This window comes from Xyrauchen texanus, chromosome 13 (assembly GCF_025860055.1).
Source record: "Xyrauchen texanus isolate HMW12.3.18 chromosome 13, RBS_HiC_50CHRs, whole genome shotgun sequence".
Classification (NCBI taxonomy): domain Eukaryota; kingdom Metazoa; phylum Chordata; class Actinopteri; order Cypriniformes; family Catostomidae; genus Xyrauchen; species Xyrauchen texanus.
This window is the reverse complement of record NC_068288.1, coordinates 11,701,278-11,717,131: the sequence shown is the minus strand read 5'-3', so window position 1 is coordinate 11,717,131 and position 15,854 is coordinate 11,701,278. Positions and strand designations below refer to the sequence as shown.

Genomic DNA, 15,854 nt, shown 5'->3' with positions numbered 1-15,854 from the left:
AGAGCATCACAAACTGCAGAGATGCATTCAAAAATAAGACAAATATATCCATTGCAGGCTTTAAAACTGCTCAATCATTAATATCTTTGATTTGTTTACTGTCTTTGGCATCTTGTTGTAACACAAATCACTAATTATTGAGCGAATGCGTGAAGATGCCGTGCCGTTATTGAAGGTTAAACCATTATATCTGTTATTAGTGGTAATGTGACCAACATTAATCTGATTTAAATTGGGATCCTCACAGAATAGCACTGAAATGAGTGAGTGATGAGATATTGAGAGCACCTAGAGAGTGCACATGTTTGATTGGCACAGAGAGCGCTCATGTTAAAGGTAGTGAAGCTAAAAGTGATCATAATAGCTCAGAAAGTCTCTATAGATCAACACATCTCAACACCATCTGATTGTTTTGACTCACATCATGTATCATGTATTTGCATGTTTATTTGTTGTTTAATTCAGGTTTTTTACCCGTTAGCAGCCTGTTTATCCTCTTCCTGCTCACTGTGCAATGAGTCAGAATAACTACCATAACGACTTTAGAAAATGGGCAGGTTAAAATTCATACACGTGGAATTCTTACACTATTTTAAAAACAGACCGGCATATTTATCTGAATTACAGCATGTCTGAAAGCTTAAATTCGTTAATGATTAGAATTGCCAACAACTCGCATCCAAAGGCCATTCTAGGCACGATCTGATCACGGATTTAAGATGAATATCGGCCGATTCCAATCGGTGGCCGATCGATCGGTTCACCCCTAGTGAAAGTTAAGTTTTGGTCTTTTCTCACTCAAAACCAACTGGATCATTTCAGAAGACATTGATTTAACCACTGAAGAGAAGTGGTAAGGGTTTTCACCTGAGATGAATTGCTGCTAATTGTGATCTCTGTTCACAGCAGGGAGATAAAAGTCTGCCCAAAACACCAGATAGGGAGAGAGAACATCATGTCATTGAACATTACACTGGTGCTGAAATCCAGGAACATGCGTTTGACCAAGTGATAGTGATTGATGGTCAATGTCTTCAGCTGGACATCGCACTCACATCCATATTTTTCAATTATAAAAGATTGGTTGTAGAGTGGCACAGGACACTCACACAGAGGAAAATACAGCCCAAGCCCCCACGAATTGGCATGGACCTCGTCCGGCCATTAAAAAGGACAGTGTTGCAGAGGCACTCTTCAGAATAATCTCCCGAGTGGGGATTCCGAAAGAAATCCTCACTGATAATGGCACTAATTTTATGTCACATACACTACACGAGCTGTATGAATTATTGTATAATAAATCGATTCGTACATGAGTGTACCATTCACAAAGGGACGGCTTTGTCGAACAATTAAATAAGATCTTATAAAACATGATTCGTAAGTTCTTGCACGAAGATGCTCAGAAATGGGATAAGTGGCTCGGACCACTGTTATTTGCAGTGTGAGTTCCCGCAAGCCTCCACGGGGTTTTTCCTGCTTAAATTGTTATATGGGCGTAAGCCTTGTGGTGTATTAGACGTCATGAAGGAAAATTGGGAGGAGGGACCTTCACAGAGCAAAAACAAAATTCAATACGTTCTTAACCTTAGATCAAAACTTCACACACTGGGACAACTATTAAAGGAGAATTTGCTACAGGCACAAGAACATCTGTCCCGACTGTATAACAGGGGAGCTCACTATGAGAGTTTGCACAGGGAGATAAAGTACTTGTATTGCTTCCCACATCGAGCTCGAAATTACTTGCAAAGTGGCAAGGGCCCTTTGAGGTCACATGGCGTGTTGTGGAAGACGATTATGAGGTAGTGCGTTTGGATAATGCCAGGGCATGTCAGATTTACCACCTCAACCTACTAAAACCATGGAGAGAAGTGTTTCCCGTATCCTTGGCGACAGCTGTTCTGGAGGAGGAGGAGCTCGTTCTGGAGATGAGTCTAAAAGCCAATCAGTTCACCCCGATCCCTTGTGGAGACCACCACTCGCCATCACAATGTATGGAGGTTGCCAGATTGCAACAGAATTTCTCGCCCGCACTAATCTCATAAAACACCACATCAAGACAACCCCCGGGGTAGTGGTATGTAGTCGACCACTGTTACCCGAACACAAAAAAAACAGGTAGTATGGGAACAATAAATGCCATGATATGGCTTAATATGGGGATAATAGAAGAATCCCACAGCGATTGAGCCAGCCCCATAGTTCTGGTACCTAAGAGCGATAGCTCGGTCCTGTTCTGTGTGGATTATAGGAAAGTCAACAGGGTGTCGAAATATGACGCAAATCCAATGCCTTGTATTGACGAACTGCTCGATCGGTTGGGCACGGATCAATTTTATTCGACACTGGATTTAACAAAGTGATATTGGCAGATCCCCTTAACGCTGATGTCCCATGAGAAAACGTCCTTCTCCACACTGTTTGGCTTGCATCAATTTGTGACCCTGCCATTCGGTTTGTTTGGGGCACCGGCTACGTTTCAGCATCTTATAGACAGAGTCCTCAGACCGCACATTGTGTATGCCGCTGCTTATTTGGATGATATCTTTATTCATATCATACAGTAATGATTTGCAGTGGCACATCCAGCATCTGAGGGCAGTTCTGAGGTCACCTACTATTTGCTGGGATGAGCATTCACCCTCTGTTCGGACCATGCCCTACTCCAGTGGCTCCACCGCATGAAAGATGGCAATGCTCAGATCGCTTATTGGTATCTGGCACTCCAGCCATTTAAGTTTGAGGTGGTCCATAGGCCGGGGGCACCGATGGCTGTCACGCACTTCCTCTCTAGAAAAGGGGGGTGAGTGGGCAGGCCAGGTTGTTCCCCCGACCTGAGTCAGGCGTTGGGTGTATTTGGAGGCGAGGGCATGGCCAAGAGTTTGTCTGGGGAGAGAGGAAGCGGCGAGGGTTTCCACCTGAGATGAATTTCTGCTAAAGTGATTTCTATGTTCACAGTGAGAGGCGGGGAGATAAAAGGCTGCCCAAATCCCCAGAGAGGGAGAGAGTACCCAGCTGACAAGCTGTGTGTGTATTGGACTCTATCGGCTGTTTTGAAAGCTTTACTGTCATGTTTGAGGCGGACAGGTTTAATTTGTCAAATAAAAGTGACATACCAGAGTTTGAAAAGTTAACATAAAACGATCATTTGAAGCATATCTTGTTTTAAAATTTATTATAAAATTTATATACATTTTATTTGAGAATGTAAACTGGCTAAATCTTTTGTCTTTTAAAATTGGAATATAATTTGAATATTGGAAATGTTTCAATTAAAAATTCTAATTTAGTTTCTTAGCCCTGGTGATGGCACTAATGGACAGTGCCAGCCCTAAAAGCAAAACAACGTTCTCTGCAGCACTTTTCATGTGGATTTTGTGAATGCAGCTTCATGATTGCTGTAGTGAAGTGCATAGTTATATTAATATGGTAGAGAATGAGGATTAAAAAAAAGGTAAGGACGTTTGCAATAAACATGTGAGGACTAGTTCTTTCAAATAGTCACTTACACTTTGGGAAGCGTTTAATAATGTTACTTTGATTGGTGCTATTTTAGTGCATTTCTATCTTTATACCATGTAATGCTTTGTAAATTTTTCATAGAATATTATTGTTACAAATTATTTTGTTTTCTTTTCTAAAAAGGATTTAGAGAAGTGTATATATAGAGTCAAATTTCAGCTCTTTCAAAATCTGCAATTAATTGCGAATAACTATGAAAAAAATCTTTTGATTCATTGCAATTCAATATTTTAATTGAATGACTAATTCATATACATGTAATCCTTGACTGTGACAAATATATAATAAACTTTCCATGCTGGCTGGGGTGGTTTATGCTGTTCATCATTAAAAAAAAACTGGAGATCTGGGGTGGGTTATCGTCCAAAATTATATTTATGGTGAAGCTGGTAGACCTTGCTGTTTAAGCTACTTAAAAAGCCTGGTGGGGACATCACCATACTAGTGCCCCATGCTAGAAACCCCATCATGTGCAGCTGCAGCACATGCTGATGTGTATCCATTTTCAACAGGGATATGAGAGGCTGCATGGAATTCCTGTGTGAAAATGTTTCTTGAGTGATGATTAGACCTTCCCCTAGATACTCTGGATGACCCCTCACTTGTCTTGTTTAGTACTGGTCCACCAGGAGCCTGCAGTGTATCTGCCACATTAAGAATGGATGCAAGGCTGATTGAAAACATAACTTACTGATTTTTGTATTTAATAGTGCTGCAGGATGTACATTTTGAGATGCTGTACAATAATTTACTTTTGCTTTGATGGAGAAAACATACAGTTCTACAGTACTTGAGACCCTAACTTGTTCCTCATCTTTGAATGGATGCAACGTAAAAGGCATATAGCTTCCTAGCCTTAACAATCCTAAGACCAAAACAGTTCATTCACTTTCTTATGTGGAAATATAATATATCTCTACAGTAGATTTAAAGAGATGTGATGTCAAAAGCATAGTGCAAATATATTGAGTACTAACAGATTTGCAGTGGGGGTAGGTGCATTCTTAGGGTGAATTCCCATCGAAAGTGAGGATCCCTACCTCCTACTCGGTCCATGCTGCCACTTTATATTGAATTGGAATGTTACCTCAATAATGTAGCAGCAAAAGGATTGCTTACAGATGTTAAGGTTGTTGCAGGATATAAAACTTCAAACTACATCTTGCTTACTGTCTTTCATGTAGGGCCTACAGTAAATATGTGAGGCATAATTCCCATTGATTTTCAAGAGTGTACAAGAGCAATTTGGGGTTTTAAAATCTCAGGTTAAGTAAATCAATTATCCAATGTTTCAAAATGAAAAGCATGGACGTGCCTGCCAGGATGACAATTCCTCAAAATGACCATTGCAGGTAGCCTTTGCTAACGTCCTTGTGGAAGGGTCTTTTGTGAAGGGGTTAAGCTGCTCACTTTCTCGCAGTGCCTTTCAATATTGCATGCAAAACTGGAAAGCACTTGCAAAAATCGTCTGAATTTAAACAACATCCTGTTGACAGGTTGTGCAGATTTGAAATAAATAATTACTTGATTTGCCAAAGTCTGTGAGGTCAGTGGCATCAAATCCTTGGAGTACATCTTTGTATACGGTGTATACAATGTTACTCAGTAATGTTTTCTGTATAACTGAACGCCCCTCCTTACTGTATGTAACTTTGCTCGTCATGGCTGGTTAGGACAAAAACTCTAACATAGAAAATATACTGTACCTTTTATAATGTGTTGTTTGGCGTCAGGTTAGGACATGGTGTGACTTTAGCTGAGTTCAGCCTCCTCTGTGTATTTCTCTTAGTTTGATTGAGGACTCGATTTCAAATAAATAAGGCTTGGCATAGAAATGCATCTCTCCTTCGACTACAAACTCATCAGACATACAGTATTTAGTAAGTTCGGTTCTCTGGTTTGTGTGCAGCCATGTTGCGTTCTGTTGTTAATATTGCTAATGGACCTGCTTTTAGATAAACAAAATGTGTTGTTGCTTGAATGGCCCATTTTACAAGTGGAGGTTGCTTGAACGCCCCAATGGCTGTCACAGACTTCCACTCTTGAAAAGGGGGTGAGTGGGCAGGCCGGGTTGTTCCAAGAGCAATGGTCGGTCAACAGTTTTGCTAAAATTATACATCCGATTTTTTTAACCTCATCGTATTCTTTCATAACATTTGCGAGTCTCGTGGAATAATTTGCTAGACTTCTGAATTATACTTTTGCATGCTTTTGAAGCTTGAAGGGGTGGTCACCATAAACTGCCACTGGATGACATCACTGAGCACAATTTTTTTGTAATAATTTCTCGCTTTGTGTTAAGAAAAAGGGTTATAACAACATAGGGGAATTTAAATTTTGGGGTACTATCCCTTTAACTTAAAAATAACTTTAATAACTAACTAATGTTTAACGTGTGTCTTGAAACACCTGTGTTCTGTTCTTTTTGTCGCGCTGGATCTTGCTTGTTTGGAACTCATTCAGATTGTACGGTCTCCAAGTAGGCCTGAGCAATATGGACAAAAATGTAATATCGTGAATTTTTTGATAGTCATTTCGATTTTAATTTTAATTACGATTTTGGCGTGTTTTTCCTTATTTACATATTTTACATCAAAAATGCATTTTAATGTTCAAAAACATATTTGAAGAGGGTAAAATGGTCTTTGCACATATAATGGCTGATAGCGTCGGTTTTTGTACCTTTTTGTTTTCCTTTTATTCACCTCTCCGATTTCTGCTCTGCTCTCTCACTTGTACCTTTTTTGTGCACTGTATTCTGATTGCCGTGATTTTGTCAGTGTGTGGAACATGTGCACCGGATGTGCATCGGGATGGTGAATTAAACATAAAAAAATTGAAATTATAAATGCTCATGTCTCAATTTTATTGTGATTTGTAATTAATTGCGCAGCCCTATCCCTAAAACAGAACTGCATCTCTTCTACAGCCTTGTTTTTGTTGGCGTCAAATGAAAAATAATAAATGTTTCATAGAAATGCACAATCCACATAAAATGACTTGATCGAATGTTTATTTCTTACTTTTTTTAAATGATCATATTCCTTATCAGCTGTATCATTTTACAGTTTCAGTTGACAAATGCTACCACAATAAGCTTTAAATTTCATAAGGATCTAGCTTCGGTCACCCATCCACACAAGTGTAGCCCATTAAAACTTCATGAAGACTCACACACCTCTTCTAGTCATGATTTGATCACTGTCAAGTGTGTGTGTGTGTGTGTGTGTGTGTGTGTGTGTGTGTGTGTGTGTGTGTGCTCACCAATCCACTTTGATCCTTGGGAATCACTACTCTTATTTCTAGCACCATTTAATATCTGCAGCTAAATGTGAATTGATCTGTATCCTGAAATGGAAGATGATTGGAATGTGATTGCTTCCTCTGCACTCTGCTTCCCATCTCTCCTTAACTTTAAATGACTTCGTCAAGAATGTTTTTCATATTCAGGCCACTGAGCCTTGTCCTGCAGGAGGAATATACATAAACCCATTATATTGCGTTTTGTCAAATTTCTGCTTTTATATAAAAATATAAAAGCATCTTAAAATCTCATCCTTCATCGATAAAACCATCACCAAAAACGCTTGTCTGAGACGCTCGTTTAACTTTGGAAGGAAATTTAATGGTCTTGAATATGGGTCTTAAGGTCTTGTCAAGAATGAAAATTCTCCTTAGCTGAATAAATTGATTTCCCTTGAACAGGGCCATAGCAAGTTATTCTGGGCCCCCTGACTGTTAATTGCTCAGGGCCCCTTTCCTATTAAAAATATGGGTTAGAATTTTGTATAGAATCTTTACAACCTTTCATCCCACTAGCTACGGTCCTGCCCCTGAATAATTCTCTATATATCCTTTGTTGGCTTGTCACACCAGCTACAAATACTACAATGAGTGGGCTAAGCAATCTTTAATGATGGTTAAGGCAGATTGTGTGAGTAGGCTTCACAAACAAGTAACACCGTTTTAACATTTAATGCGGTTTCTTATGCATGTATTCTGTTCACAGAAATATAAAGGAAAAATAGGCCTATTTGATGATGTAAGTGACACTATTTCATAATAAGATGCCATTAGTCTTGCAGCTACCAGTTCTGCATTAACATCTCATTTATTTCCAGTTTTTGAAGGTTATAGCGTGTAGCCCCAAGCATTCAAAACAAACACATCTGTCAAGTGAGTCATAGAGTTCATCTCATGTGATCAGTCACATACAGTGCCCCCCCACGGTACTTGAACATTTAAAAATGTTTAAATGTGATTGCATGACAATCACATTTAAATCAAACCAACTGGCATTTGTTAAAAAAAAGTTAAACCAAGCAAACCAAGAAAAACAAATCACAAAAATAAGTTTTTTAGATTTTAAAACCTAAAACAGTAGATATACGCCTAGTGTTAAAAATAAGATTGAAACTTTCTGGTTGTGAAACATTTCCATAGTTAATGTGATAAAATGCATCCAGCTATTACCATTGTGCCCTTGCCTAGAACTTAGCATCTTACCACAGTTTCTCCATGGGGAATGTGCCTGTAGTAGAAAAGAATCAGCTGAATGACAACTTGCTGTACTTACACATGAAGATGAACAAGAACATAGTATTTAACATATTACCTAACAGATGAAAAAACATTGTTTGTATAAGATCATCTTTCAACTTTCACCTTTGTCCTCGATGGAAGATTGTCAAAACTGAAAGATTAAAGGAATATTCCGGGTTCAATACAAGTTAAACTTTATCGATAGCATTTGTGGCATAATATTGATTACCATTGCATTTTGACTCGACCTCCTTAATACAAAGCAAAAATCGATGTGATTTTTGAATGTTAAAATTCTCACTTTTTCAAAAGTATATCCAGAAGACAAACCATATGCGTGAATGTGAATGTTTATATATATAATATATTGAAAGAGAATGGTGACCGATACTGTCAGTCCCTAACATTCTGTCTAACATATTTTGGGTTCCACATAATACAAAGCCTCACACTGGTTTGGAACAACACGAGGGTAGAGAAATGATGACAGAATATTAAATCTGGCTGAGCTATCACTTTAAAGGAATAGTTCACCCAAAAATGAAAACTCTCATCATTTACTCACACTCATGCCATCCCAGATGTGTATGACTCTTTCTTCTGCAGAACACAAATTCAGATTTTTAAAAGAATATTTTAGCTCTGCTCCAAAAAGCAAATAAAGGCAGTATAAAAGTAATCCATAAGACTCCAGTGGTTTAATCCATGTCTTCAGAAGTGATATGATAGGTGTGGGTGAGAAACAGATCAATATTTAAGTCATTTTTTGCTAGACAGCAGAGGCGATATGCAGAGAAGACTGTGAATCACCAAAAACACAAGATGAAAGTGAAAGTGAACTGTTTCTCATCCACACTTATCCCATCGCTTCTGAAGATACTGATTCAACCACTGGAGTCTTATGGATTACTTTTATGCTGCCTTATGTTTGTTTAGCTTTAAAATGTTGGCACCCATTCACTTGCATTGTATGGACCTACAGAGCTGAGAAATTCTTCTAAAAAAATCTTCATTTGAGTTCAGCTGAAGAAAGAAAGTCATACACATCTGGGGTTGCATGAGGGTGAGTAAATGATGAGAATTGTAATTTTTGGGTGAACTGTCCCTTTAAGGGCTTTTATCAGATCTGGATGTATTTGTCAATAAGAAGAGAGGTTTGGAATCATTTCTAATAATTATTACAGTGAAAACATGAAAATGTCCCACCAGGACACTATACACTCACCTAAAGGATTATTAGGAACACCTGTTCAATTTCTCATTAATGCAATTATCTAATCAACCAATCACATGGCAGTTGCTTCAATGCATTTAGGGGTGTGGTCCTGGTCAAGACAATCTCCTGAACTCCAAACTGAATGTCAGAATGGGAAAGAAAGGTGATTTAAGCAATTTTGAGCGTGGCATGGTTGTTGGTGCCAGACGGGCCGGTCTGAGTATTTCACAATCTGCTCAGTTACTGGGATTTTCATGCACAACCATTTCTAGGGTTTACAAAGAATGGTGTGAAAAGGGAAAAACATCCCGGATGCGGCAGTCCTGTGGGCGAAAATGCCTTGTTGATGCTAGAGGTCAGAGGAGAATGGGCCGACTGATTCAAGCTGATAGAAGAGCAACTTTGCCTGAAATAACCACTCGTTACAACCGAGGTATGCAGCAAAGCATTTGTGAAGCCACAACACGCACAACCTTGAGGCGGATGGGCTACAACAGCAGAAGACCCCACCGGGTACCACTCATCTCCACTACAAATAGGAAAAAGAGGCTACAATTTGCAAGAGCTCACCAAAATTGGACAGTTGAAGACTGGAAAAATGTTGCCTGGTCTGATGAGTCTCGATTTCTGTTGAGACATTCAGATGGTAGAGTCAGAATTTGGCATAAACAGAATGAGAACATGGATCCATCATGGCTTGTTACCACTGTGCAGGCTGGTGGTGGTGGTGTAATGGTGTGGGGGATGTTTTCTTGGCACACTTTAGGCCCCTTAGTGCCAATTGGGTATCGTTTAAATGCCACGGCCTACCTGAGCATTGTTTCTGACCATGGCCACCATGTACCCATCCTCTGATGGCTACTTCCAGCAGGATAATGCACCATGTCACAAAGCTCGAATCATTTCAAATTGGTTTCTTGAACATGACAATGAGTTCACTGTACTAAAATGGCCCCCACAGTCACCAGATCTCAACCCAATAGAGCATCTTTGGGATGTGGTGGAACGGGAGCTTCGTGCCCTGGATGTGCATCCCACAAATCTCCATCAACTGCAAGATGCTATCCTATCAATATGGGCCAACATTTCTAAAGAATGCTTTCAGCACCTTGTTGAATCAATGCCACGTAGACAGTATTAGTATGGTGTTCCTAATAATCCTTTAGGTGAGTATATAATGTTGAAATATAGTGCCTTTTTTTGCTATATCATAGCTTTTAAAGTCCTGTGTGGATTCGTACAGTTTTCAGTGTCGTAATTATTTAGATCATTAGTTCTGTACAGCAGTACTGCCACTCTAAATGCAGAGTACACAACCTACGTAGGGCACCAACCCTGATCGTGGAACACTCGCTGTGTCTGAAACCGCCCCCTATCCACTATATAGTGCACTATTTCGATTTTTCGCTATTTTGTAGGAGTGTCTGAATTCTGAGTGAGCCTGAGTGTTCAATCATTCTACCCACAATGCACTCTAATTTCAAGTGTACATTTCAAGTACATTCGATGATGGTTCATTTCCCACAATCCACCAAGGGGAAGACGTACGAGCTGGGAGTTTACTGCTTCCTTCACTCCTGCAATGTTTTATTTCATGCTGAATGTAGTAAATTACTTTTTTGACAAATCATTTCTGCATTAAAATAACATAATAACATATACAGAGACAATTTATCTCTCTTTATCTGATCAAATGTGTTTACTCTGTATATTAACACACAGTATATATTGAAAATGACAAACAGAATGAAGATTTATTGTATTAATATATGATTTAATAAGAATAACATATAAGGCCCAAGTATTAAAAAATGTAATACGTGATATTTCTGCACCAGCCCCAGAGCTCCGACTCTCTCGTCCGAATTCAATCATGTATTTCACTTTCTGCTGAGATATAGTGCACTAACTGCCATTTACTATATAGGAAATAGTGAATGAGTTAACGATAGCGGACACAGCCACTCTTGTTGCCACGATTGTCTCACACGCACGCACCCCGCGCACCTCACTGTATAGAAATGCTGTCTGTTCGCACTCCAGTTGTCGATCACGTGAATTGCAGCGATTAACTTGGATGTTTATGTGGATTATACAGGTAATCCGCTTGAAGTTGCTGTGATAGTTTCCAAAACCCCTGCAAGGCCGCGGAGTAAATGCATAAATACTGCTTATGACATGCGGGACAAAGCACATTGATATATTGCTGCACTGATTTAAAAATGTACACTTAAAAACTGATGTCATAAGAGCCCAGTTACAGAATCACCTTGAAAAGGACCATCTCATTACACAGAAAAGCCCGTGTTAGAAATAGAGCCAAAATGTACCTCAGCGTGCTGCCTGAAGTTGGAGCTTAATCTTGAAATATCAGCTTGTCTTGGTTTTAAATGAAGACATTGCATGACGAATCTATTCTTTTTTTTTTCACTGTGTGGAGCAAAGAAAGTGTTTCACCTTGAAGAGTTTGATGCTGCTGCAGTGATTGTGTGACAGTCTCATCACTTAAGTGTGAGCGTCTCATCTCGCGCAGCTGTGAACTTCCGCTCTCGTAAAAGTCCTATTCAATAAATTATACATTCATTCAAATTAAACCCAGTAATGTAATGACAGTAATGCCACGAAATCATTAGAAATTAACTTCAGTGAGAGTAAAGTACCCACTTTTAAACCTACTCTAAAAGTTACATTTTCCCCAAAATGTTACTCAAGTAAATGTAACTGAGAAAATGTAACGCATTACTACCCACCTCTGGTGTAAAGTTGTAGTCAATTTTACAACTTTGTTGCCATGATGATGTGATATCAACAAACCCTAAAATGACTGCAAAAATGACCATTTAAACAACTTAGGTGAAATAATACACAAGTTTTAACAGAAGAATTAATGTAAGAGCTTTGATCAAATAAGAAGCTTCACATTTCTGTGTTTAAACCCTCCCACCTAGATTTTTGTTTTTTCCAAAGAAAAGGGGGGATGAGTCGAAATAAATTTTTGTGGTATACAACATTATGCCACAAATAATGTCCATTGAGCTTAACGTGTATTGAACCCCGAATATTCCTTTAAGCTGCACTTCAAGGAGAAAATTTAGGCTTCGCCACTTTCATGAACACAAACTCTCAAATTGGTCTTCTCTCTTCCTCTCACCCCATTTCCAATAGTTTCTCATTCTTTAATTCCCTTCTCTGAGGATGATTCGTGATTGACAGTCTGAAGTGCTAGCGCAAGATGAAGTATTTTGAGGTCTTTAGCGCTTCAGTTCAGTCAGAGAGCAAAGCTTTGACTCTGACAAGAGAAAGAGTTGTGAGTGTTTCCCCTGTTGTTCAGGGCTTCATAGTTCTGACAGCTACAGCTTTACATTGCTTGTGTCATTGAGCCAAGCGTGGCACAGCACCAGCAGAATGCTCTGGAAGCTTAGCATCAAATGAAATCAACTGAGATGCAGAAAGCTCTCAGTGGCAGGCGACATTAGAATAAATTATTCCATTGGTGTTGTTGCAGTGTTCAGTCTTCGTGAGTAATTATAGCAGCATTAAAACGTAGACAATGTGTTTTGAATAGCACGGAGGCGAGATTATACTTGTTTGCTTAACGTCAGTTGCGTGGTGTCTCTGAGCACTGCTTGTTTTAGTGCAGGCGGATTGGCAGCAACAAAGTTACTTTTTGATATTGATACTGCTTGGTTCAGTGTTTTTGACATCCTCAGCCTTGAACGTTTCTTTGAGTCTTTTGATCTTGCCTACTTCTGTGCCATCTCACTCATCAGACTCGACATCAACCAAACACTTCACAGCAAACGTAGGAATTGACGTCACCCCAGTGACTAAGGATAGCTATATTCTGAACCACAGAAACCATGTTTCTACCTATTGCAAGACTGTGCAATGGAAATTTTAAATGGGTATCAAATATTTTTAGTCAGTTTTGCACAATATTGTCATCGAACACCCCAACAAAGGGGCAAGTGGCACATAAAGCACTAAATGGCAGGAGAGTCTAGATATAGCAAACACTTCCTGGGGTTGTCAAGTGTCTTGCTCAAGGGTGCAGTGGTGATTGCAGGATTATAATCTCACTAACCTGGGTACGCATGCTGTAGTTCCATCCATCTCTTTCCACACTAGGAATCATGACAATTGTACGGAATTTAAACATTTCGATTCCTCTTAATGATTCCGGTTCCATTAGCAATCCTTTAAGATCTTTTGAAATATGTGGAAATAAGAAATACAAATGTTATTGGATTCACTGCCCTCAGCAGCCTGTTACCAAACGCTCATTTTAGATTTTAAAAGAACAGATTCTTACATCAAGGGGTGCATACCAGGGCTGGACTGGGAAGTGAAATCGGCCTGGGATTTTACATGGCAACTGGCCCAATTGTTGGGTGGGGGTGTGTGTTCCCTGTCCATTTCTGCATATTGCGGCACCGTTTTGCATAACGCAGCGGCTCATTGTTGCTTATCGCGGCACATCCACCAGCCTGCTCTGTTCTCCCGATGGACATTCCGCACCTGATCGGCCCAAAAGTGCGATAATTTTATTTGTCTCTCCGGAAAATAAGTTCCAAGGCTGCCGAACAACATCCAATTTTCCCCATTCACTCTGTTCAAATCACAAAAAAAATGACACGCTTGTATGTTCTCTGTTATGGTATTTTTTTAAAAACATTCTTATTCAGAACCGGTTCTCGGTTCCCAAAACTATTCCACACTTTTATAAAATCCAGCATTGTTGGTAAAAACATACAGTATGTTGTGTATTGGATGCTAGTGCCCCTACCAGGTGCCCCTACCAGACTTTCTTAACTAGCTTGCCCTGTAAGACATCACCAGAAAAACTTCACCAGAAAACCAGGCTGGCTGACCAGCATCTACCAGTCAGACCCGCATAAACCAGCCTGGTTTCATGTTGATCTAAGCTGGTCTTTTAAGCAAGGCAGGAATTGATCTCTGTCACCAAGAATAATGCTGTTCTCCACTTTTCAATAAGCTTTCAAATTGGTAATTGTCTGGTTGTTTTGCATGTACTCTGTGAAAATCATTCTGTTCCTCTGTGTTTGTTTTCAGGCGTCTTCTCATTGGAGTCTGTCCTCACCACACAGGCACTTCTCAAATTCTGCAGAATGAACAGGGCTTTTAACAGGAGAAAGGGTAAGAGACGTTCCTGCAATGTCAGCTGCCAATACGCCAACATGACTGACTGATGAAGATGAATGTTCGTTTATGCAGGCTGGTTGAACTTCAGCCTGTAGGGAGGTGCTGTTTACTACAGTGTATAAAAACAGAAGTCACTTAATGTTTACATGTGCTTTAAAAGTTTGATTTTAGTCAGACTAAAATAATAATGTCTTTTTAAGAAGTCATGTAAAGGCTTTAGTCTGTTTTTTGTGACTATAAGACTTAAATAATGTGATTTTTAGATAAGCTTCATCCAGAATGTATACAAGTTAATCCAACCCAAATTGGCCTCAGTGTTGCTTGTATGTTCCGAAATGCAGAGGTGATGCACAGTGTGTGTAAGTATATATATAGCTCCATCAACTGATGTTCTTCCTTCAAATATTCAATTATGCATCCAATGTATTTTTGGACAGGCAGATGAAGGGCCCTATTTTAAGAGCACTTGCACTAAGCGCAGCACTATCCCATAAGTCATAAGCACAAAGTTAATGGACATGGCCATGAAGTTTTGGTATTTTCATGCACGTATGCGCCAAGTATAGGCTCAAGTGTGTTTGACGAAATCACCCGTGCAATGCACAAATGGGCTGGATCAAGTGCTATTTAATTCTGAGGTTTTCTCTGTTTATATCGCTGGTGCTTAAGAGAATGGACTATATAACTGTGGAATGACCAAAGACAGCACATTCATAAGAAGTTGGTAGTGTAAATGGTCTCTACGTAATGAATTGGAAGAAGTGAAAATTGCGTTCTTTTGTGCATAAAGTCATGATTGCCAGGCATATTTCTATGACAGTGACATGCTCTTTTATATGCATGGAAAATGTGATTCTCCTCTGAATTTGGACGTAGCCTCCGTTAAATTACATGTAAGTATTATTTATTATTTTCACCTACTGGCACACAAATCATGGCTAACAGTGATTGATCAGCACACACTTCACTTCTAAGGTTGATTACCAAGTGTCAAAAAATCATTCACAGGTGGAAAAATACTGATACAAATTAGATCATAAATACAATTGTAAATGTAAGCATAATAATAATCCTTGAGAAATAAACCATGACCTAGAGATAGCTTAACACAAATCTCAGATTTTTGTTTCATATAAGACTGCTACAACGCTGTTCATCAAGGACATCATTTGATGTTCCGCTATATTTTCAGAGTTTGGACAGGAACTTTATTACTACCTGCTGGAGGAATCTCCAAACTGCAAATGCAGGAACTGAGTTTAAACATTGCGCTGAGTTAAGATGGGGTTTTCAAACGTCTTCGCGCAATGACCTATTTCTCAGAAAAATAGCAAATAGCTGAATCATCAGGGATGCAGTTTATTGGAACTTTAGCTCTCTGTTTCTGTATAAAATCCATCACCCAAAA

At 39.3% G+C, this 15,854-nt stretch overlaps 1 protein-coding gene across 3 annotated transcripts in view; it reads left to right on the top strand.

Moving 5' to 3' along the window:
• LOC127653561 (PTB domain-containing engulfment adapter protein 1-like) overlaps positions 1 to 15,854 on the top strand; it is a 68,545-nt gene that overhangs the window by 30,582 nt on the left and 22,109 nt on the right. For all 3 annotated transcript variants that reach the window (XM_052140263.1, XM_052140261.1, XM_052140264.1), the window contains exon 2: positions 14,357 to 14,440. In XM_052140263.1, the coding sequence (XP_051996223.1) occupies positions 14,357 to 14,440 (84 nt within the window). The remainder of the gene's footprint in view (positions 1 to 14,356; positions 14,441 to 15,854) is intronic.